Consider the following 26,366-nt stretch of genomic DNA (forward strand, 5'->3'; position numbering starts at 1 on the left):
GCCAGGCTTCTGGGCTGTACCAACTCAGAGACCAAGGAAGGGGGAGCTAATGGTAGTGGAAGAAACCATCTGCTTTGCTCAGGCCTCACCTGGAATACTGTCTCCATTCTGGGCCCCACAGTTCCAAAAGGATGTGGACAAGCTGGACACACACTGCTCTGTCCTACTGTTTTGCATTTTATATGTGTTAATAATATGCATTGGTTTCTAAATTGTTTCACCTAGAATGTATGCCACTGGCAGGCTTATTTTATTTTATTCATTCTTAAAAATTGATTGTATGTCATGTACAGCGCTACGTACATTTTACTGCGCTTTATAAATAAAACTTAATAATGTATTGTTTTTGTATGTTTTTAACTGTATGGCATTTTTTTAAATGTTGTAAGCCACCCTGAGTCCCAGTCTTGGGAGAAGAGTGGGATATTAATTATTATTATTATTATTATTATTATAGTAATAATATTTTATTTATATCCCACCTCCAATTAGATTGCGGCGTCTGACAACATTAAAAGAACATTAAAATACAATATCCCACAAACCCGCCCACCTGCAATAAAAACAATACAATTAAATTATTAAAATAAATTATTAAAATAAAGCAGGCAGATGATGATGATGATGATGATGATGATGGAGGGCTACCAAAATTGTGAAGGGTCTGGAAACCTTACGGAATTGGGTGTGTTTAGCCTGGAGAAGAGAAGGTTAAGAGGTGATATGATAGCCTGTTTTAGGTATTTAAAAGGATGTCATATTGAGGATGGAGCAAAGAACTGGCAAAACCACCTCTGACTATGACTAAGAAAACTCTATGAAATTTATAACATGGAGTCCCTAGCCACTGAAGGCCTTGGAGTGACTTGCTTTGATTGCACCATTGATAATCCACCCTTGCAAGGCAGGGGTAGTTCTTGAACCTTTTGTGGGTCACAGGAGAATGAAGGGGATCTTATGAATACAAGGCAGCACTCAATATGCTGCAAACACACAATACAGCCATGGAATAATTTCAGGCCAATTGGTGGTACATCTATACCTGATGCAGGGACGTAGCCAGGATTTTGGGAAGGGGGGGGTCCAGACTAAGTGCCACCATTATAATGGGGCTTGGGTGTGGCGGCGCGGCAGCACGCACCATTCATTTTATCTAACGGAAGGGGGGTCTGGACCCCAAGAATCCCCCCCCTTGGCTACGTCCCTGCCTGATGCCACCTATTAGCAGAGCAGCATTTCCACAGTCTCCTGCAGCCCATTAGAGGCCTGCTGACAGGCTGGAGTATTGCAGGCTGGAGTTAGCAGTGGTGTGATTTGAACCAATTACAGTCAGACCTCGGTATTTGTGGGGGACCAGTTCCACAGGTACCAAAATCTGTGGATAATCAAGCCCACGTTGTCTCCAAATGGCAGTGCATGTACACATCCATGCCACCACTGAGGACAACAGAACTTAATGGCAGTGCAGTCGCATGCACATACTGCCATGGAACAACGAGAGATGTCCCTAATGGCAGTGCGGCCACGTGCACGTGCAGCCATTGGGGACAATGTGGGCTTGCTGTCTTCTGATGCTTCACAGATATTGAGGGCCAACCATGATGATCTAACTCCATTTGCTTTATTCTCACTCCTGGGTTAAGTTAAAATAAATAACAAGAGTTTCCTTTCTGAATACAAAACCCTGCATTTTCATATAAAACTTCCAGATTTAAAATGGAGGCGAAAAGTTTTTTAGCAGTTTAGGCCAAATATAATCAATAACATGACTGTGTTAATATTGTACAACAAATATAGATTCTAATTATTATAAAAGCAAATTGTTTGGCAAATGCAGGAGACTACAGTGGGGGTACACTTAAAAAAGAACACAAGCATAGTAAAGTGTGGAAGCATGCAATTAAAAGTAAATATGCAACTTTGATACAACCTTGCAATAACGTCATAACAGCCACCATATGATTAGCAAATTATAGGGTGCATTGTACTCTCAGCTTTTGAAGACATGTTGTGCTTTGATTTTTTCCCCTCTCCTTTCTTTATCATAATGGCATCATGTTCTGTTAGAGGAACACCTTAACATACTTGCTTGGTATACACGTTCAAGAGTTTTGTCTGCTGTTGGTCAGTTATGTCTAAAAATTGGTTCTAAATTGATAGACGCTTGCATAACCAATTGTGCCTATTTCTAAAATGTTTTTTAAATACAGTGCGCCCACGTTATATGCGGGCGCGCTATACGCGGCTTTGAGCTTATGTGCAGAGTCATGTAAGAGCACGTGGGGCACAAGGGGCGGCATGTCCCATTCAGATGAATGGGGTGTGCACCCATGGCATGCGCTCACCACCGCACCACCACATTCACCTGAATGGGGCTTGAGCATGAGAGGTATTTGGCTTACGTGGGGGGGGGGGGCAGAACGGTTCCCCGCGTAAGCCAAGGGCACACTGTATTTTATTTTGTGACCACTTCCATCATGATGCTCCTTGCTTATTCCAACTTTAATAGAATTTATGCAAAACTGAAAATCAGATATTAATTCCTATCCACTTCATCCTTTCTGTTGTATTTCTTCCACTCATCTTCATGAAATACTGGATTCTAACATAAACATTTTTTGCAGCTAATGAGGAATTTTCCTTTGTTGTGGGGTGGTTGCTGCTACTACTTCATTTTTGTTGTTGTCGTTTGTTTTCACATTGGATTTGACTTACACTAAGAGAGACTCCCAAGAGACCTTTTTATTAACAGCCCTGCTTAGATCTTGCAGATTTGGGGCTCTGGCTTCCTCAGTTCAGGCAAGTTAACTGACATCTTGTTCAGTATTTATGATGTTTCAAGCTAGTATTTATGATGTTAGAAAAGCAGGCTTGGACACAGAAGAAAGACGAGTGAAGATAGGAGGAAGGAATATCAATAGATATGAAGACAACACCATAACACTAGCAAAAAACATCATAGATTTGGAACAACTACTAAGAAAGATCAAGAAAGGAAATGCAAAGGCAGGCTTAGTGTGGAGCATAAAATAAAATAACTACCACAAAAGAGCTAAATAAATTCAACATAGACAATGAGGAAATCAAAATACTAAAAGAGTTCCTATACCTATGATAAAATATTGATCAGAACAGAGACTGCAGTCAAGAAATCAGAAGAAGACTAGGAATGGGGAAGGCAGCTATGAAAGAACTAGGAAAGATCCTGAAGGTAAAGATATACAACACAGCACTAAAGTTAGAATCTACAAGCCATTGTATTTCTCATCACCATGTACAGATGTGAAAGATGGACACTGAAGAAAGCGGATAAGAAGAAAATAAATGCATTTCAGATGTGGTCATTATTTTTGTTTTCTTAATATTCAACTGTAGCCCTGCTTTTGTACTTTCTTCCTTAACTTTCCTCATTATACATTCCAAGCCATTACTGTTTTCTGCAAATAATATGGCATCATCTGCATAGCCTAAGCTAGTGATGTTCCTTCCCCCACTTTTCACACCCCCATCCTTGGAGTCTAAACCTGTTCTCTTTATGATATGTTCTGTGTATAAATAGAATAGATAGAGTGATAACATGCAGTCTTTGCCTGATTCCCTTGCCAATGGGGAACCATTCTGTGTTTATATATTGTGTCTATACAGTAGCCTTTATAAATATGTCCTGTTTCTGTACTGATTTCAAGTGTTGCTTCACTTGCATGCATTCTGCTTAGGCATTTCTCTAAACCAGGGATGCACAAGATGCGGCTCGGGGGCCGGATGCAGCCCGCCAAAGGATTTCTAGAGGCCCGGGGCCCCATTGTAAGGAAGAGGGGAATCCTCACCTGATCGCATGGGGCTTTGGAGGATGGGAGCAATGGACTCTTCCCCCAGAGTTTGCCTCTGCTTCCCAGGGGAGCTTTTGCTGGGGGCAGGCTTACAGCTCCTCTCACCCCACTGGCCAGGCAGGCCCAGATGGAGGAGCTTTTTGCAGGCAAGCAGAGGAGACAGCCGGCAGGGCAGAGAGAAAGAAAGAGAGAGAGAGAGAGCAGACAGCAAGAGATCACAAGAGAGCCTTGGGGGCTTCTTCTGGTGAGTGAGGGGGAGGACGGGAGAAAGAGAGGATGCCCAACCACCACATTGTCCTCCTCCTCTGCTGAGTCGTTCGCTTTTGAGCAGCTTAGGAGGTTTGCCCCCTGGCAAAACCCCAAGGCCACTCAAAAACAAACGAATTGGCAGAGGAGGAAGAGGACAACATGGTGGTCAGGCATCCTCCACTCTGTCTCCCGTCCTCCCCCTCCTCCTCCTCACAAGGCTGCCCTCCCAGCAATGGGGAAAGAGACAAAAGAGGATGGGGGAAAGAGACAAGGACGCCCATCCACCACGTTGTCTTCCTCCTCCTCTGCCGAGTCGTCCAAGCGGCAAGGCTGCCCTCCTGGCAAAACCCCCAGGCCGCTTAAAGGTGAACAACTCAGCAGAGGAGGAGGACAATTCTTTCCCCATCCTCCTCCTCCTCCTCTGGAAGTAAAAAAGAAAGAAAGAAAGAAAGAAAGAATAAAAGAAGCGAAGAAATGGAGATGGAAAGAAAGAAGGGAAGAAGGGTAGGGGAAGAAAAGAAAGAAGGGACGGAGGGACGGAGGGAGGGAGCTCTTTAGAATATGGGGAAATTTTTGCAGGATCAATTTCCTGTGGAAAGGAAACGTATAAAGATTTGTGATATCTTTGCAACAAACAATCTATTTAATTACAAAGCACCCGTGTGATGTAATGGTTTGAGTGTTGGATATGACTCTGAACTGGAGACAACCAGGGCTTGAGTCTCAGCTTGATGGAAACCCACTGGGTGACCTTGGTTAAGTCACACTCCCTCAGCATCAGGGAAGGCAATAGCAAACCTCCTCTGAACAAATCTTGCCAAGAAAACCCGTGATAGGGTCACCTTGGGGTTGCCATAAGTTGGAAACAACTTGAAGATACACAACAACAAATTTAATTACAAATTAACAGGTTTTACACAGGGATTCAAGAGGATGCAAAATGAAGTACACAGGTAGCCCCAGATTCCTAGCAGCATCTTTCACGTGTATATGTGCTTTCTGTTGACTTATGGTGACCCCATGGATGTCATAGGGTTTTCTTAGGCAAGGAATATTCAGAGTTGGTTTTGCCAGTTCCTACCACTGAAATATAACATACAGTATCTAGAATTCAGTTGCAGTCTCCCATCCAAGTACTAACCAGGTCTGACTCTGCTTAGCTTCCAAGATCAGACAGGATTTACGTCCCATAAAACCCAAGCCAACCCAGCACTCTGAAAGACAAGCTGTTTACTTTCTAAGTCTAAAGCCTCTTGGAACTGCTATCAGCCCAGGCAAGGCTCACAAAAAGAAGTTATTCAGTATACATTCCAAGATGGCTTTACCCCAAACCAGGCAAGTGGTCCATTCTGTCAAAACCAATAATCCATTATCATAATACACAAATCCCAAGAGACAACTCCCTTCACATATTATCATAAGATTAACACTGTGCCTATGGCAATGCATCCAGTAGGAGATGGGGGCTTCCATGTCAGTGCATCTCTTCCAGGTTTGAAATTATGTAAGGAATTGAAGTCAATCCTAAAAAGCACTGAACACTCTGAAGAGCTCAGAGTAAAATGTAGAGCATATTCACTGCTGAACTGGTACAGAAGCTGCTGAGATCAAAAACTTGCGTTCACAATAGCTCTGAGCTGTTATACAGATTAATTTCTTAAAGTAAATGTCATCTGGGAAATGTGTCTGTTTGTCAAATATTTTGCTTTCACTTGTATTATATGTATTTATCTTCTGTGTGGCTAGAGATGACAAGGTGCAATCCAATTCTGATGACAAATAGATGAATGAATGAAAACACAGGATAGCCTTGCCCAGTCTAATGTTCTTTGTCACAGCAGGTACTTCCTGTTAGCATCAACCTTTCCTGGTAGCAAGAAAAAGTCAGTTATCTATTCAGTCCAGCACTCAATGTCATGCATGACCTCAGTCTTTGGAGAAGGAATGTCTGTGTTATCCCGATTCCTTATCTTTCTCCTATTTAAGGAGGTTGTTAACTGGCTGGTGGTAGTGGAAAGAAGATAGGAAGAGGACTGTGGGCCCCTCCTGGCATCCCTATAAAGGGTTATTTAATGCTGCTTTTGTTGTTTCATTACATTTGAATGTCATTGTTGCCTCACTATTGTGTTTTTTATGATAGAGAGAAAAGCACAAGGTATATTTCTGATAAATGCACCAATAAAATGTAATCTAGTTGTCAGATTGCACTTATTTAAAAATTGTACTATATCTCAGTATGACACAGTTTTTCAGAAGCAAAATGAAAACATGACAACTCCCAAGCATACTGTTACATGATGAAAATTCACATACTGAATGAGGTAGGAAGCATCTCTACTAGTAGTTGGGTAGACACTGGCCTAAAGATGCTGTACACAAATGAACTGATGCACACTTTCAAATTACTTCACATGAAAATGCATTTTAGATGCCTATATTTAGAGAATGTGTGTATAAAATATTTAACCACATGAGAAACAGTAACGGTAACAAAACTGTAACTGGGCTTTGTAGTTGTACAGGCAGGTAGCAATGGTAAGAATTTAGTGGATCCAGGATGGGGGTCGGAGAGACTGACATATAGACAAGAGAAACCAAGAATGCTCCTCCTGCAAACGTGAGCCAACACAAATAGAAATCTCAGCAGACAGTAATCATGGCTTCATAAGAGCTTGAATAAATCCTTCTTTTTCAGCCAACGATCAGCCATCTGCTCCACTTCTCTCCCTTTCCAGTTCAGGGAGAAATTATTTTCCTAAGCCTGAGGCAGCTCTACTTTGGGAGCTGTAGATCAAATAGCGCTTTGAATATTGTGTAAGTGCTGTGGCCTGTTAAGATGCTCATAAAGACTGTCAGCCTGCTATGTGTTTCAGGTACAATCATCTAGAACATATCTCTAGAGCAGGGTATCCCTTCCAGATGGTTTGGACTAAAACTCCCCACGATCCATTGCCCTTATTACTGGCCATGCTGGATTGCTCTTGTGGCCACTGAAGTACAAAATATCTGGAGGGTCAAAGGCTCTCCACTGCTTCTCTAGGGGAAATGTGCACTAAGATCTGGGTTCTCCCAGGACCAGGCTGCATATTCCTTTTTCTCAATGACAGAATACATGTGTTTTTGTGTGTTGTGTGCATTCAAGTAGTTTCTGACGAGTGGTGACCCTAAGGCAAAGCTATTATGGGGTTTTCTTGGCAAAATTTATCCAGAGGAGGTTTGCCATTGTTTTCCACAGAGCCTGGGAGCATGTGACTTGCCCAAGATCAGCCAGTGGGTTTCCTGACTGAGTTGGGAATCGAACCCTGGTCTCCAGACTCGTAGTCCAACATTCAAACCACTGCACCATGCTGGCTCTCCATGACAGAATATTGTGCTGCTAAAACTAATTTAGTGCATACACGTCTGTGTTTTTCCCCCTTGTCATCTGGAAAGATTATTATATCAAATCAGCCTAAAGGTGTGAAGATCAATGGAAAATATAACTGTCAAGTGACAGCATGTTACTCTCCGTAAATTGTATTACTGATATAGGAAGGGCAATTCTGTCTTGACCTTTTCCAGACCTAACCTATTTCATATGTTTGCCTCAAGGCTAAAATGTTCTTTAACCCCATTGGAGGAAAATGGCTTACAAACAAGGGTTGCCAATTAATCTGAAAAAAATGTGGCTTCCTCCCTTTGGCAGAAAACTGTAGAAATTAGGTGGTGAGCTTTTCATTGTGTGGAGAGAAGTAACAACCCCAGAAACTGGCTGCAAATCAATACAGTTTACCAGAAAAAAATATTTGCAATACTAGGTACAAATGGAGAAAATAAATAAATAAATAAATAAATAAATATCAGAACCAGAAATAACTTCCAGAGGTTAGTTAGTCTGCTGTAGAACGAACAAACGCACACTCCCAGATTCAGTCTTGTGGCATCTTAAAACCAGGACATTTGTGAAAGTCTGATATATATATATATGTGTGTGTGTGTGTTAGAGTTTAAGTACTCAGAAGACTCATTTAAAAAACAATAATGCCAAAAAACCATAATTTAAAAATTAAAATCAAAGTATTACAGTGCCGCTCTAGAGATTAAAACGTTTCATGATGTTTGCACTGTGAGACAGCTAGGCCTGGCTATCTTTATTTCATATTTACATTTTAGAAAGTAAACGTTGTGTACAGGAGTAAATCTCCCAAAGGACAGAGATCAATTAAATCTGAATGCTATAAAAGGCAAATTTACTGCGAGTGTTGCAACCTGTTAAAAAGGAAGATATTTTTATTTTAAGACTAGCAGGGAACATGTTTTAGATAAATGTATATTTTAATAATAATAATTATTATTTATTTATTTATTTATTTATTTATTTATTTATATTCCGCCTTTTCCCAAGGGAATCAAGGCGGATTACAGCAAAAGTATAATAATAAAATATTATAAAAATAAAAATTCACAATTAAAGACAATCCCAGAGCCATATTAGGGATGGCTCTGAAATATGCCTAATTATCAAACGAAAGATGTTTTTAAAAATTAATTTTTATTGCAGGGTAGCTTTCTTGATTTTATAGCACAACAGTCTAAAACTGCTTGTACTGTACATGTTGCTGCTTCCTATTAATCTCATCACACAGTGATCATATACATGTTTATTCAGAGGTAAGGCACACTGATTTCAAAAGGACCTTTTCCCAGTACCTGGTTATAAAATTGCAGGCTAAGGTCCCAAACACACTGTGGAAATAATCCAGTTTGAGACTTGCCCTGGCTCAGTGCTACGGAATTCTGGGAACTGTAGTTTATTGTGGTACCAGAGCTCTCTGACAGAGAAGGCTAAATGTCTCACAAAATTACAGTTCCCAGAATTTCCTAGCATTGAACCAGGGCAGCTGAAGCAGTCTCAAACTGCTGGACTAGTTTAATCATTCTGTTTAATGCATGTCATTTATCTATTTATTTTTAAAATGTTTTAATTGTACTTTTTGTTTGTTTGTTTGTTTTTTAATTGCTGTGAAGCCGCTCTGAGTCCCAGTCCTGGGAAAAGAGCGGGATATAAATAAATAAATAAATAAATAAATAAAAATTATTTCTGCAGTGTGTTTGGGACCTAAGCGATGACAGGGTTCTCCCTGGTTGCTTCTTGTTCCACTCTTTTATCATGCAATGTCACAGCTATACAGTCCCAGATTTCTCTACACTCAAACTCAAATTTAAGTGGTAGAATTCAAAGACATAGCCGTGTTAGTCTGTAGAATCAGTATGCAGGGAGATCTTGTAGCACCTTGGAGACTAACTGAAAGAAAGACATTGACAGCATGAGTTTTCATAGACTACTTTCTCAGATGCTTTTGGTATAATTTAAGTGCTGTTGCTTGAAGATATAAGGCCTACGTGAGGAACTGCACTCTTTTATGTTATGAGCATCTGCTAGTGGCACAGGCAGGCAGCTGCAATGTAACCCTCTTAGGACTGGCCACCTGTTTTGTGAGAGGCTCTGTACCTTTAAGGACTGCGTGCCAAAACCCAAATGCCATATTTATTTTTCAAGTGTGATCCGTTATGTTTAATCTGAAGTAAACCACATAAAGGGCTACCCTTTAAATTTTGTCAGGGAAGCTTCTGAGACAATAGTATTGCTGGATTAGTGCGGAAGAGCTGCTCTTAGCTGTCATCTTTCAAAAACTCATGCATGCTAATAATTGTTGTTGTGTGCCTTCATGTTGTTTCTGACTTATGGCAAACTTATCATGGGGTTTTCTTGACAAGATTACTTCAGGGTGTGTGTGTTGCCATTGCCATCCTATGAGGCTGAGAGTGTGTGACCCACTGGTTTCCACGGCCAAGCTGGGATTTGAATCCTGGCCTTCAGAATCGTAGTCCAAAGTTCAAACGACTACGCTATGCCAGATATCTAATAATAATTACAGCTGAATAATAAATGCTAATAAATTGAATAATAATTGCTAATACTGTAATTGGTTGAAAGCGAAAGGTAGAGATTGGATTGAACATTTTCATTAGAATTAAAGGGGCTAAAAAACTATCAGCCTTGAAGAGCACCATGGCTTTGACACAAACTACAATTCCCAGAATTCCACAGCAGTGATCCATGACAGCTAAAGTGTGGGTTCAAACCAGATTATTTCAGCAGTGCGGTTGGATGCAGCCCTAGCCCTGTCTCTGGATTCTCCACCCCGAAAAATGCCTCTACCTGGTTCTTCAAAGTCCAAAACACACTGTGGAAATAATCCAGTTTGAGACCGCTATAACTGCCCTGGCTCAGTGGGAATCCTGGGAATTGTAGTTTATATAGTGGCTTCAGAGCTCTCTGACAGAGGAGGCCAAATGTCTCACAAAACTACAGTACCCAGAATTCCCTAGCATTTGAGCCAGTGCAGTTAAAGCGGTCTCGAACTGGGTTATTTCTGCAGTGTGTTTGGGCCCTAAAGGCGCTACAAAAGAACCCTCTGCGTCCTGGTTTCCCAGACTAACACAGCTCTGTGTTTGAATTCCATCTGGTCTGATAGTTATTTATTTACTTAGGGATATGCACTGTAAAGTATGGACTGTTAACATTGTTTTTTTAATATATATACTGTATATATAATATCCTTGCACTGTTTTTTTAAATTGTATTGTTTTATGCTTGTTGTTGGCCGCCTTGAGTCCTGTGTTGGGAGAAAGGCGGAATAGTGAGAAAATGGCGCCCACACAGGAGCTGGCCTGAAGAAAAGCCCTCACGCGGTTCCGTTGCATAACCGCTTCAGCGCGAGCCCTCAAGAGCTGCGTAGCGAGTCAACAGGCAGAGATATTAAGCTTCTAACTGTACTTATAGCGTGCGCACATCTGCGCGCATGCGCGCACTTCGCTCCCTCTACCAGAGGAATTCTTTCCCTGTGCGCGCGCGCGTCCGGCTCAGTCAGCCAAGTCCGTTCCTCCTCTTTTTTAATATCAAAGGAGTAACACGCACGCGCGCGCGCTCAAAACCTCCACTGAAGCCCCGTGCTCATCCGGGTCCCTGGCGCTCGCAGACGGGGGGCGTGGCTTAAGAGGGCCTTAGTTCCCGCCCAACCGCCGCCCAGTAGTTGTTCTCCTCCGTTTCTCGTTTGTAAACAATCCCATAAAGAGCCACGGTTCATTTATGTATCAAAGCTTATGGTTCTTGTTATCTCTCCCCCTCCATAGTGTTCTGTGGAACCTCTCAACTCCCTCACAAACAGTTCGTTGAGCCATCTTGTAGCACCATTGAGACTAACTGAAAGAATTCAAAGACATAGCAGTGTTAGTCTGTAGAACCAGTATGTAGAGAGATCTTGTGGCACTTTTGAGACTCACTGAAAGAAAGAGACTTGCATCTGAGGAAGTAGACTGAAGTCTAGGAAAGCTCATGCTGCCAACTCCTCTATTTCAGTCGGTCTCAAAGGTGCTATAAGACCTGTCTACATACGGAAAAGAAAGAAGTTGGCAGCCTGAGCTTTTGTAGACTTCACTATTTCCTCAGATACATCTGTAAAAAGCATCTGAGGAAGCAGACTTCTTCAGTTCTACTTCCTCAGATTTAAGATTAGGAAAGCTCATGCTTCTTTCTTTTTAGTTAGTCTCAAAGGTGCTACAAAGATCTCTCTACATACTGAAAAGAAAGCAACGTGAGCTCTTGTAGACTTCGGTCTACTTCCTCAGATGCATAGAGTAGATAGGAAGGAGTCCCCCTCCTTGGAGGTCTTTAAACAGAGGCTGGATGGCCATCTGTCGGATAGGCTTTGATTGAGAGTTCCTGCATGGCAGGGAGTGAGACTGGGTGGCCCTTGTGGTCTCTTCCAGCTCTAGGATTCTGTGAATTCAAAAACTCACACTGCCAATTTCTTTCTTTTAAGTATGCAGAGAGGTCGTCTTATAGCACCTTTGAGACTAACTAGAAATAAAGGAGTTGGCAGCATGAGCTTTCCTAGACTGAAGTACGCCATGGGCAGGTTTACTGTATCTATTTTATTGTTTGTATGTACAGCGCCAACTTCTTTCCTTCTGTTAGTTTCAAAGGTGCTACATGATCTCTCTACTATACATTATATTACTTATAAAGCATCAGAGGAAGTAGACTGAAGTCTAAGGAAAGCTCATGCTGCCATTTCTTTCTTCCAGTGAGTCTCAAAGGTGCCACAAGATAACTCTATACATTATATTATATTACTATAAAGCATGTATGGAAGTAGACAGATCTAGGAAAGCTCGCGCTGTCTACTTCTTTCTTTCTAGCCTCAAAGGTGGCCCTTGTGGTCTCTTCCACCTCAATGATTCCATACTATATAATTCTACATACTATATGTGAGTCTACAGACTATATCACGGGGCTATACAGTACAAGTGTTTGGATTCCCTCAGAAAACACATTTCAGAAACGTGAGGAGAAGGGAAACCACGTCCATGCCGGTCACGTGGCTGGCGGGGAGCCAATCGGGACGGAGGGGCGGGGCCTGGGGGCGGAGTCTGTGCCGAAGTTGCTGCGTAGACTAGTCACAGGGCGGGCGGCGTTGCCTTTGGGAGGAAGGCGAGGCGGGGCCCACCCACGCGCGCCAGCCCGGCTTCTTCCTTCCTTCTCTCCTCTGGGTGCGCGCGCAGCAATAGCAGCGACTGAAGAGGAACAAACAAATAACCCAGCGGAGCCCGGGATGCGGTTCCCTCCGACTGCCTCCCCCGCCGCTGCTCCCACCGGATCCTAGTCGACCTTTCCGGACCTGGTGTGGGCTTTGGGGTCTGGGTCGCGATGGGGGTGAACGCGGTGCACTGGTTCCGCAAAGGGCTCCGGCTCCACGACAACCCGGCCCTCAGGGAGGTCATCCAAGGAGCAGACTCCGTCCGCTGCGTCTACATCCTCGACCCTTGGTTCGCCGGCTCTTCCAACGTGGGCATCAACCGCTGGAGGTGAGTTGCCTCAGTCTGCGTCCAGACTGGGCAGATAACCCGGTTTGGTACCGCTTTAACTCGTTGTCTGGGTCTTTGCTATGGAATTCTGGGAGTTGGAGTTCGTTGTGGGCCCAGACATCGAGTTAAAGCGGTACCAAACCGGGTTATTCCTCCACTCCTGGATGCAGCCGAGGGCCCTCTGCGCATGCGCGCTGGCAGCCTGGTTATACAATAGCGATGCAGGCACTCCGTAACCAAGCCTAGAAGTGGCATTTGTTGCTGCTGAATGCAAAGGTATAGCCGGGTCAGTCTCTCTAGATTGAGTATTGCAGCACCTTTGAGACTCACTGAAAGGAAGAAGTTGGCAGGATAAGCCTTCATAGACTTCAGCGTCTACTTCCTCAGATGTTTTATAATGATATAATATATATAGAGAGAGGCGTTCTAGCACCTTTGAGACTCACTGAAAGGAAGAAATGTTCAGCATGAGCTTTCCTTAGACAACAGTCTACTTACTCAGGTGCATTTAGTGGAGTGGAAGCCAGGGACTGAAATATATATGCCATTGGTTTCCATTGTCCCTAGTTAGAGCCTTCGCAGGCTTAAGTTTACTTCCTCAGATGCATTTAGTGGAGTGCAAACCAGGGACAAACATACATATATATGTCATTGGTTTCTACAGTCCCTGGTTTCCACTCCACTAAATGCATCTGAGGAAGTAGACTGTAATCTACAAAAGCTCATGCTGCCAATTTCTTTCTTTCAGTTAGCCTCCCAGAATTCCATAGCATTGAGACATGGCATTTAAAAGTGTCAAATCGGATTATTTCTGCAGTGTGGATGCAGAGTCAGTTGTCCCTGAGTGCATTTGGGCAAGCAATATTAGCCACAGGTCCCAAGGGTTTCTGGATCTTGGTTGAGACGGAGGGACTTCAAGGATGAGATCTTTGTTTCAGGCCACTCCCCTCGCTGTGCCAGAGACACTTAGTCATCAGCTGGTTATATATACGGTCATGCTGCTGACCGACCCATCCCCTTTTTCTTGCTATGGCTTGTTCTCAGTTGGACCCTTTCCAGCCTCTTCCTGAGGCACAGCACAGAAGCATTAGAGTCACAATCCCTTCTGCTGCTGTGCAAAAATCAGCAAGAGCTCACTTCGCTTGGATGCTTCAGAGTCAGCACCAAACTCATTTTCCAATGTCTGAGCGAAAGGCACTTGCTAGAAGCTGCTCATAGAATAAAGTTTTGGCGTTTCCTGTCTGGATCTGGTTGTGTTTATTACCAAATGAATACTGAACACTTGGGCAGTGTAAACTATACGAATGATTTATGTTGCTGAGTGAAGAATTGTAGACTTCTGTAACGTTGGGAGCTGGTATCCAAGTGGAGGGTTGGAGCCTAGTTTTAAAAAGTACTTGCTTGATGTACATAAAGCCCCACGTTTTATTCCCTTCACTTCCAGGATTGGCAGATTCCTGCCTGAAATCTTCGGTCCAAAACACACTGCAGAAATGTTTGAGTTTGAGACCAATTTCACTGCCCTGGCTAAGTGCTATGGAATCCTGGGAATTATAGTTTATTGTGGCACCAGAGCTCTCAGACAGAGGAAGCTAAATGTCTCAGAAAACTACAATTCCCAGGATTCCCTAGCACTTAGCCAGGGCAGTTAAAGTGGTCTCAAACTGGGTTATTTCTGCAATGCCTTCTGGACCTTAGAGAGCTAATCAGTACAGACAGTATTGGGGTAGTAGATAGGTGAGTGGCCTCAATGCAGTTTCTAGGCAATTGAAGTGATCTTTATAGTGTTTAACATACATAAGAGGTTATTAATTTCTTCAAGAATGCCTGGCTCCCAGTTTGGCAGGAGCAGACCCTTCTTCTGATTTGCTTAGCATGAACTGTGCATTCTCATGTATGTTCGGTAGCAGTTTCCTAGTCATGATAGCTAGAAAATCTTTCTGCTGGGGCCCTTTGGTGTCTGGATTTAAGCTCATAAAGAATGTTGTCATTAATGTGAAACCTATTTAAGATTTAAAAACTTTGAAGGAATAAAGAGGATGCAGTGAAAGAATCTTGGAGAAAATATAGTAGCACTAGGCTATGAATGCAAGGAAATGCAAGTAAGGATGCTTAAAATGACACATGTGTTGGGCCTGTTGCAATGAGATGTGTGGGAAATGCATGTTAAGCTCTTGCATGAGTTTTATCTATAGTTGTCCTACTGACATGTCATGTATAATTGCTAGTCAGACTTGTCACATGGCATCACTGCCCTCCTTTCTCTTGGCCCTATTCCTTGAGCACTTGTTACACAGTGTTCATGATATTAAAGCTTTAAAGTTGACTCAAGCTTATCATTGTATAACTTTGCTTTTGACTGCACTTCCTTAACTTGCCAAAGGATAAAAAAAGAAGAGGATCAGAACACAAGAGGCAGGAGATCCTTCCTAATTTCAGTCTGTGGCAGATTTTTGTTTTAAGGCTTCTTTACATTTTGTTTTCAGTGTCTAGCTATAATTTTCGAGGGAGTTATTCAAATGAAATTTTTTGATTTACTAGAAAGAGAGACTGAATTCCTCAGCAATATGTAAAGTGGTTACCGGTAAAATGTGACTGTTCTTGACATTACATTGGGGTTTCCAGTCCTTTTAGTGGCCATTGACAGTCTTCAAAATTTGAGCATCTGCTCTGGGGAGTACTAAAGAAGACTGCTGAGGCTGTCTGGCTGGTTGCAAAATACTGCACATAATTTTTCCTAGAGAAAGGAGTGGAAGGCATAGGTTTGTGTGAGGCCCAACTACCAAACCACATGTTTGAAATATGCACTTACCATTGCCTAATAAGCTTGAAAAGGACTCAGGAAAGAAGGGTGAAATTCTGGGGGGGAGGGTATTGTCAGATTTGTGTGTGCATATTTTACTTGGGTGTTTGCATGGAAAGTGTGAACATATGTGTTGCTATGGTGTTGTGGAAGGAGTGGGATGGTTGATGCCTAGATGGCTGTAGATGGGGAGGGGTTGCTGATTAGGAGCAGGGTAGGTCTGCGAGTATCACCAACTTTCTTTCTGAAAACGGGGCGTCTTGACATTTCCTGTTCTTTCTCCCTTATTAAAGACCATTTATAAGTGTACTGGAAAGCAAACACTCCACTCTTTTTCTTCCCTTTTCTAAGAATATGTATGGACCGGGTGAAGCAGGGCCCAGAGGCCATTAGGAAAAAGTTTATGTGGTAGGAAAAGAGCCTGTATCCCAGGAATAAGATGACACTAAGATGGTCCTGGGAACTAGAGCAGTCTCTGTACGTTGAACGTGTGTAAGCTTGAATGCTCTGCATTATTGGGTTATCTTAATTTTTATGATCTTAGTAGTGCTTTATAAGCTTTTATATGCTTTTATCCTTATAGTTTTAAATGGTTAGAATGAGTAGATGAAGGTAATCATGAAGTACTTTGGCTTTTTGATTCTGTAGTACTAAAATGCTAGTCAATTGATTGCATAAAGGATTCAACAGGTCAGAGATTGGCAATTAAATTTTCAAGAGCAGTATTATTCATGTGAAATCCATAGCCTTGAAATGCATTACATTTTTAATGTTATAGTTTCAAGCTATTTTGACTTGTCAGCAATGACCCTTCATCCCTGCTAAGAGTTCCTAAGAGTTATCAGTATCTCTCTCCTAAAATTTATAGTTGGGCATTAGAATCAACAAAAAGTCACAAAATAACAATCAGGCTTTATTGTTCAGCACTACTTTGTTTTATCCTGATAAAAGTAATGCTGGAGATCCACATAGCTTTCTTGACTCTCAGAGTTGCTTTTCTGTAGAGTTTTTACTCCAGTTTTAAAAAATCTATCTTTTCATACAACCAAAATGGGAAGACATTTACCAAAACAAACCTGACAGCGGGTATGAGTGCATTCATTAAAAATCATACCATCTTAGTAAACAACAGTTATAACTGTCCCCATTTGTTATCCAATCTAGATGTTAGACTTACCTGATGGTGGTAGTCATATTTTGAATTTGGGAAACCCATTGCAGTGCCATTGGATAAAATATTAGATCAGAACCTTAATGACATGACCTTAAATAGAGAAATGCAAGGTGGAGGAAAAGGAGGAGAAGCAAAGGTTTTAAAATCGGCTTGAAGATGAAGGGAAAATGGGGAAATGCAAGGAGGAGGAGAAAGAAAGTTTTGGAGATTGGACTGCAAATCGAGGGGAAATGTGAGGAGGAGAAGGAAAGGTCTGGAGATGGGATTGAGAAGGGAATCACCACACACGCACACACTGGTGCCTCACACCTCTTTCACCAATCACTGTCGAGGCATGGAGAGTGGGGCATCAGGGCTGCTTTTTAAAGGAGCTTTATGAGCACGGTTACAGTTTGTTGTTGTTGTTGTTAACTGCCCTCCAGTCCAACTCAGCCCATATACAAGTCAACCCCTGATTTTAGGGTAAATTTTGGGGCATACGTTTCTCAACTTACAGTTTGTGGGAAAATAGGGGTAAAGCTGGAAAAATAGGGGGAAATAGAGGTAGAGCTGGAGTGGTGGAAGTTGGCTTCCTCTCCCTCACATAGTCCTTCCAGCCCTCAATGCTACACAGATATTTGGGGAACCTACTGAATAGAGTGAGGCTCAGTTCAGAGGATACCTGAAAATCAGGCGGACATATACTGTATATACTCGACTATAAGTTGGCCTCATGTATAAGTCGAGGGAAAGTTTGGGGGCCAAAATTATGGATTTTGATATGGCCTAAGGGTAACCTGAGGGTAAAATATAGGGGCATATAACAAAGGATCTGAAAGATGAAGCTAAGGAAAACAATGCCAAACAACTTTTAAAAAATTCAGCAAGTATAACTGTGTGTGCTCATACTAAAAGCTGGATGGATGAGAGAATGGGGGGCGGGTCAGTTCTTCCAGGGGATGGTTCTTTTTTTAAATAAGACTTAAAGTTCAGTACTCACTTTGACCCATGGATAAGTCGACCCAGGTTTTTGGGGTCAGTTTTTCTGACTACATTTTCTAGACTTATACATGAGTATATACAGTATACAATGAGTATATACATGAGTATATACAGTATATACAGAATGAGGAGGGACAACTGTATTTCCCTGTAGTGGACATTCCTTTTGTGTATATTGTTTGGGAAAGAAACATAATTGAGCTTGTTAGATCTCCTATAGCTTTATTCTGAGGGTCTGAAGGATTACACTTCTCATCTGTATCTTCATTGCTGGGAGGTATCCCTCCAAGATGCTGATCATGCAGCCCAAAACAAACTGGACTACAAGAATTACTTCTTCAGCACAAGTAGTCCAAGAATCCACTTGATTGCTAGTGAACTCATTATTGGTATCCACATTGCTACTGATGACTTAATTAGTGGCATTGACCTTTTCCATCTCTGCCCTAGTTGCAGCCCCATAGGAGAGAATATATTCTGTCCCTGTAGTGCTTGTGGCTTCCTTGACATGGAACTCTACACCTAGCTCTGACTCCAGGATAATCTTTCTCCTATTGTACCATCTTCATGTTGAAAAAAGGGAACTCATACTTAATATTTCAAAGAAAATAATACAAAGAAGAAATATAAAGATAAATGCCAAAGGATAAGAAGTGTCATGACCTGCCTGTGTCAAAAACTCCTCTGGTGACAGCTGCTTCTATGCCGACTGTAGGAAACCTTGGCACTGAGAGCCTTGCAGTAAAGAATGAAGGTAGACCACCAGCCTGCAGCATTGCTCAGATCTTAATGTTTAATATGCTTCATCTGGCTTGGGTTTCTTTTTACTAATGTGTCCTTTCAGACATCCCACTAATCTTCTTTCTGTTGGAAGCACTCCTGTGTGAGTTTTCATCTCTCTTGCAGAGATCACTATAGAGATGACTTCCCCTATATCTCAGTATTATACTATGATCAGTAGCACTATGAACCTGAATGGGCGGAGCCTCTAAGATCCTATCTGTCTTACTCCCTTTTGTACAGAGACAGATACCATCATTATCACAAATGTCTGGAGCATAGCCATCTAATCACTCCTTGGCACCATAAGTGTTGAAATACCATATATATTTGACTATAACTTGACCTCATGTATAAGTCGAGGGCAGGTTCTGGGGGCAAAATTATGGATTTTGCTATGACCCTTGGATAAGTCGAGAGTAAAATGTAAGGACATGCAACACAAGATCTAAATGATGAAGCAAAGGAAAACCATGTCAAAGAACTTACAAAATTTGGCAGGCATAACTATTTTGGCTAACAGAAAAGGCTGTATGGAAGAGAAAGTAGAGGGAGGTCATTACTTCCAGAACAGATTGCATTCTTGCCTTTCACCAGGGGATGGTTCCCTTTTTAAATAAGTTAAAGTATAGTATTTACATTGACCCATGGATAAGTTGACCTAGTTTTTTAGGGTCACTTTTTTGACTAAAATTTCTAGACTTATACATGAGTATATACAGTATGTCCTTGTCTCCACCATGGCTCAGATATCCATCTCCCATACATCACAGCACTGTATTGGGGGTTTCAAAATCAATTTTGGAACTGACTACTGTGTTTACCCACTGTTGTCCAATATTGTCCACCTTATACTCTGCACCTACCTCTAAGTATTGTGCTGTTTCTTCATGTGCTTCAGTTTTGTTAGTCCTGACATCTGCCCTGCTATTGTAACTTCAAGATCACCCTCATTGCAGCATCCAGCCATCTTTCTGAGATAAGATATAGTTTTGTGGTGGTAAGCCACGTGGTGTGGTGGTTTGAGTGTTGGACTACTACTCTTAAGCCCATAGTTCGATTCCCAGGTCAGCAATAAAACCCACTGGCCCTTGGGGAAGTCACATACTCTCAGACTCAGGAAGGCAATGACAAACCTCCTCTGAACAAATCTTGCTGAGTAAACCTAGTCAACTAGCAGTAGCAATATCAAGTACAGTCTACCCTTCCTTTATGCGGGGGATCTGTTCCGGACATTCCCCCCTCATGTAAAGGGAATTCCACCTATGCTTGAGCCCCATTTAAATGAATGGGGCTCATGCACATGGTAATGAGCCATGCAATAAACATATTTATGTGACTTTCACTTATATTCTAATCTTTGAAAAATATTATTTTCAGCATTCTTTATTAAAATGTGGATGTCCATCATTATACTCTGAGTAGCCTATGGTGGAAAAGGTAAGACCAATACCATGTTAAAAAATACTTTAAAATAATTCAAAACAGTAAGCAATAAAGACTGAATAACATTCCTTCTAGCAAAGACAAAGTAGTTAGCTGCTCAGGTCAAAAACAACACTGAAACAATTTTACTTAAAGTTTATTTAAAAGACCTCTGTGAATAAAAAGACATTCATCTGGGGCTTAAAAGACTACGAAGGGAGTGCTAGACAGGGATTTGAAAAAGCCATTTTGAAGCCTTCCTGAAAGTCATCTCCTTAGTGTTCACTTTGCTTCATTTTTTTTTGCAGGGTTACACAAAGCAGCACATTTGTGGAGAAGGTTAGGGTATGGATAGACGGATTGAGATGATCAAATAATCTTAACACACTTTACTAAAGGGCTTTATGGCAGTGGTGAATAGAAGGTACGTCTGGATCCACTGGTAGAGCAGCAAAGGTATACAACTCCCATTTGCCCAACAATTGCAACAAGCAAAAAATGTCTGACTTGAAGTCTCCCAGAATTAGGTTGCTTGTGAGCTTCCTTTTAATTCATATTTTAAATCTGTGGCATAAATTTGGGTTCAGAGATACTCTGTGAAAGGAATCTAGGTGTCCTAGTAGACTACAAGTTGAACATGAGTCAATAGTGTGATGTGGCAGCTAAAAAGGCCAATATGATTTTGTGCTTCATCAATAGAAGTATAGTGTCTAGATTAAGTGAAGTAATAGTGCCTCTGTGTTCTGCATTGATCATGCCTCACCTGGAATAGTGTCCAGTTCTGGGCACCACAATTCAAAAAGGATGTTGACAAACTGGAGTGTCTCCAGAAGAGGGCCACCAAAATAGTGAAGGGTCTGGAAACCATAACCTATGAGGAGCAGCTTAGGGAGCTGGGTATGTTTAGCCTGGAAATGAGAAGGTTAAGAGGTGATTGAATATCCCTCTTTAAATATTTGAAAGGATGTCATGTTGATGATGGAGCAAGCTTGTTATCTCGTGCTCCAAAGACTAGGACATGGAGCAATGGATGCATACTACAGGAGAAGATGTTCCACCTCAACATTAGGAAGAACTTCCTGACAGTAAGAGCTGTTCAGCAGTGGAACACACTTCCTCAGAATGTGGTAGAGTCTCCTTTGGAGATTTTCAAACAGGGGCTGGATGGCCATCTGTTGGGGGTGCTTGGATTGTGGATTCCTGCATGGCAGAGGGTTGAACTGGGTGGTCCTTGGGGTCTCTTCCAACTCTATGATTCTGTGTAGTAAATTCTGTACCAAATATCAACCAACTTTTTTTCTCCTATGTTCTTCTATGCTATTTGGTTTGTGGTTGTGTGGTTTTTTGTTTTTGTGGTTGTTTTGTTCGGTAGTTTTTGAACAGCTATAAACCCTTCTCTCAAATTGTACTGTGTAGACACTAAATATAGGAAATTCACTCACAAGCTCACAATGTTACACATACAATATATATAAAAAATAAAACTGCAAGAGGAGGAAGCAAGCATGCATTACATCATTTATACTTTCACTGACCAATGGGCTCAGATTATTTTATTCCTTGCTATGATGTTCTTCTTAAGAGGCTGAAAAATGCAGCTCTCAGTGGCCTTTAGTCTCTTAGTTCGTGGCACAAACTTCAGTCCCAAAATACCTGTGAGTTGATGCTCTTTCTGTAATGGTGGGCAGAAACAAACTGATCAAGAGCTATCTAGAAAACCCATGTCCTAGATTAAAGTATACAATAAGTCTGTATTATTGTATCCCGCTCCTTCCCTGATCTTGGGAAGGAGCGGGATACAAATAAAAAGTTTATTTATTATTATTTATATCCTGCTCATTCCCCACAACTTGTATTCAAGGTGACTTACAGAAACTAAAGGCAATACTGTACATATAAAAACACATATTGATAAAAATATACAAAAAAGTTATTGTTAAAATTTGATTAGTTGCAGAGTTACAAAAAAAAATTAGAAACATACTAATAAAAAGGCAAGGCCTCAAAGAACACAGCATATCATTAAAAGCCCTTTCCTTATAAACAGTCAGTTCCCAAACACCTATCGGAATGAAAACATCATCTGCTATCTGTCGAAGGACAACAAGGATGTTGTCGGCCAGCCCTCCCTTAGAAGGGAGTTTCAGAGCCTGGGAGCAGCCATGAAGAAGCCCATCTTCCATGTTCCCACCAGAGGTGCCTGTAGATGTAGCAGGCCTGAAAGAAACCTACTCTTCAAGAACTGAAACTCAGGCATTCATGTATGGGTGGATATGGTCCTTCAGACAATCTGGACCCAAGCCATAAAGGACAATGCAGGTAATAATCAGCACTTCAAACTGAGCCCACAAATGAGTAGTAGTTGGAGGTCTTGTAGAAATACAGTCATATGTTTTCTATAACTAACTCTGATCTGCATATATCCCTTTTGAAACAACTGAAGTTTCTGAGCACTTTGAAAAGTCAAGCACTATGTAGAGTGTGTTGCAGTAATCCAAACAGGCTGTAACTAAGCTGTGACACCATGGCCAGATGGGTCATCTCCAGGAAAGTGTGCCATTGTCACACGAACTTTAAGTGTGTGAAAACACTCTGGCCACTGCAGAACCCTAAGCAGCATCATTTACGTTGGAGTGCAGGACTGCACCCAGACTACAAACCTGTGCCATCCAGCACAGGTTGAGTCCCTATACCCTGGTTTGCCTTTCAGCAGACAAAAAACACTTCTCCCTTCTTTGGATTAAGTTTCAGTTTGTTGACTCACATCCAATCTTTTAAAAAGACAGATACTGGCTTAGATCTGAAGCAGCTTCATGGGATTTATGTGGAAAGGAGAACTAGAATTGAATGTCTTCAGCATACTGGTAGCCCAAGTCTCATAAACTCCGGACAACTTGTCCTTTCAGTTTTGTATATATGTTAAATAGTGTGGGAGATACAACTGAACAAGGAATCAATGGCCAGGAACCCTGCAGGAAGAAATGGAGTCGTGCTAAAAGAGGATTTTTAGATTTTGGCTGTGGGAGAACAGCCACACAGCATTTTGCATGAAATAATCAAATTTGCTGATGCAGATACAGATAATCATGTAAACAAGGAACATTTTATTAGGTCATTCTCCACTTACATAATCCATATCAGTTAATAGGTTTCATTTGAGAATATAGGGTTAATATTAAAGAATTCCTGAACATATACCTGTTAAAAATACTGGACCTCGGCTTGAAAACATACTATAAGGCAGTTAATGACACAAAGCATTGTGTAATGTGATTGAGTCTTTTAGTTACTATGAAAGAATCATTATACTTAGGACCATCTGAAGCTTACAAAAGTAACCCCCAGATATTCATTACCCCATTGTAATGAACGAAATGTGTGGTTACAAAATAGTGAACAAGTTGTAGCTTAGCCAAAGAGCAGCAGGTTGCCTCTGTCCAGATAAGATTGTAATCAGTATGTACTGATATCTCATTATTTGGTGAGTAGGTCAAATTAGGTCATTTGCATCTCACCTTTCTGTAACAAAATCTTAACTTCTTACAAACACATACATTACTCCAGACATTGCAAAGTAAACAAAAAACATCCGTGAAAGCAGCATCATGAAAACTATCTGCAGTAGCAGACCACTTAGACAAAAATGCAATTTGGAATAAAATAGTGTTAAGAATATATTTAAAAGAAGTTAAAGAGTACTCTTGTTTAACCTAGGAAGGAGATTGTTCCAGAGTTTAGGCATTACAGTTGAAAATTCTTGTCTACAAGCCATGCTTCCTTTGGTGAAACAGAGAAAGAAGAGGGTTACCAGATCTGATATTGTTTACTGAGAGGTCTCTTTACAATCCAGTGCTTCATAAGGGGACTGGCTGTTCACAATCATTCCAGTTAAAACAGCTGGTAAAAATAATTAGATATGAAGACTCAGGCCCCATACAGACAGGCCAAAATAAAGCTGCTTTGGGTCACATTGGAGGTATGCTGTTTAAATGATGCATGTATCCTAAGAGTCCGAAAGCCACGCCAAAGCCACACTCCAGTCTTAAGGACTGGAGCGTGGCTTTGGTGCAGCTTCCTTCCAATCTGACCCGAAGCAGCTTTATTTTGGCCTGTCTGTATGGGACCTCAGTTTCTAAATAAGTATGGATGTCAGGAATCAAATGCTGCTATTATTCAGGTTTTCTGCTACTGCACTTTCATAATACTGATATTTACAATTTGGTTAATACTTTTTTAAAAAACTTCAATAAAGTCTTGCCCCTCTCTGTTTTATTTATATGCTTCTTTTCTCCAATAAGAGATCCAAAGCGTCTCACTCCCTACATTATAACAATAAAACTAAAACAGTCTGAAATACAAAGGTTAAAAAAGCATTACATACAAACCACTTAAAATAGTTAAAAACTGAAGGCCTTTTTAAATAGAAAGGACTTGGCCTGCCAACAAAAGAAGAGCAGGAAGGGAGCCTGTTATAAGACCAGTGGAGAGCAGCCCTGCACTACCAAATGCAGGAAGTCCCTGTACATCCAGGCCAGAGCATCACTTTGCACACAGAGACAACTCTCGCCTCCAGGTGCACAAAAACAACGATCCTAAGCCAGCACAACAACCTCGACCTGATCAGCAACCATCTTCTAACCACCAGGGGCAACTAAAAGACAAGGGTGCCATGAAATGCTTTTCCTGTGGGCAACTGGGCCATCTTAAGATCCATTGTAAACAGAAGCCAATGTTGATCCAGATGGTGGTCGCGTCCAACTCGAGTGCAACTAGGGCTGGCCCAGCTGTTGTTCTTGACCCTGGCATGATTCCTAAGCACAGAAAACACATGTTGTTAATTGGTGGCAAGGACGTCTTCACTGCTCCTATGTGGCCTCATCAGTGACCACATCAGGATTACATTGAGAGGCCTCTTTCCACAAGGAAAAGGCAGTGATGTAGGTGGATTAAGTGTAGCAGATATGCCCTCCCTAAATCGGAAATGAATTGAAGGCAGACAACAACAACAACAACATAGGCAAGCAACGGTGCTGAAGAGAAACAGATCTTATCTGTAACATACTGGACTTGGCTTGGGAGAGAATCACACATTCCTGCCTCAGGTCTGTCTCTGTATAAAGAGTCTGCTTAAAATACTACACTGATGGCAGTCAGAGTCTTAAGTATGGTAAGTTGTTGGCCATCCTATATTAACAGGATGTGAACATTATGATTTACTCATTTATATGTGGCTTGAATGTTCCTTTCACCCTCACATTTTTAGAACTGAGTAGTTGATATTCCTTCACTGTAATAATGGGTCATCCAGGAAAAAAAAATCTTATGCAGCTCTTATAAATATTAGCTGGGAGAAACAAGCATTTATTACATAAGGATCTCATTATGATGCCCATGTCTGCATATATTAAGGTAGCCAAGCATTGGAAGAACATAAAAGAATTCTGTTGTGGGGAAATGACAGGATCATGTATGGTTAAGGCACTTTGTTAAAAGTTTACACATCAACTGAGGGTAGATAAGAATTAGAAAAAAAGAGACAGGTTGATAGGCCCATGTTTGATTTTGAATGCACATGTAAATAATATATCAACTGGACTACCATCAAATCAATTCAGGTTTTGCAGAGATGTCCTCTAATGTAATATGGTGCTGACTTCTTAGGATTGATATGAACCTGCAAAAGGATAGACTTGTAATTCAATGGTCTTATCCAGCTTCTCTTCCTTTTGCTGGATTTTGTTGTGTATTAGGTAGCATTGTTCCTTGTGTTGGATTTTATTGTGCTGTGATATATTTGTAAATTCTTATATTTCTCATTTTTGTATAACATTCAGTAGGTTTTTTTTTTAAAAAAAACCAAGCAGATCTATATGTGAAGTTGTAACTCCTGAGATATGGTTCCCAGATAATTTGATAATTCAGCGAACATTACTACAAAATTTATACTGTATATGCTTAGTAGAGATCAGTTTTGGAATCAAGGTTCTGTTCACCCCATTCTGTGTATATAAAAGTGATCTTAGGGGCAAAACAGATGGCCCCGAAGGAGTGGCTTCTGACTGCCCCTTTGATGGCCCCAATCTGGCGTTTTCCCAGCTCAAAAAGAAGTGGCAGAAAGCCGCTCCTTTTTGAGCCAGGACAAAGCCAGCTTTGCCACAGTGGCAGCACTTTTTCAACATTTTTGCAGTGCAGCGTATGTAAATGCTGCACCGCA

At 41.4% G+C, this 26,366-nt stretch overlaps 1 protein-coding gene across 1 annotated transcript in view; it reads left to right on the forward strand.

Annotated features, from left to right (window-relative positions):
- The first annotated feature begins 12,655 nt into the window (after positions 1-12,655).
- CRY1 (cryptochrome circadian regulator 1) overlaps positions 12,656-26,366 on the forward strand; it is a 46,910-nt gene continuing 33,199 nt past the window's right edge. Inside the window, exon 1 of the mRNA XM_042468837.1 lies at positions 12,656-12,989. Coding sequence (XP_042324771.1) covers positions 12,832-12,989 — 158 coding nt within the window. The 5' untranslated portion in view covers positions 12,656-12,831. The remainder of the gene's footprint in view (positions 12,990-26,366) is intronic.

This window comes from Sceloporus undulatus, chromosome 5, assembly GCF_019175285.1.
Source record: "Sceloporus undulatus isolate JIND9_A2432 ecotype Alabama chromosome 5, SceUnd_v1.1, whole genome shotgun sequence".
Lineage (NCBI taxonomy): Eukaryota > Metazoa > Chordata > Lepidosauria > Squamata > Phrynosomatidae > Sceloporus > Sceloporus undulatus.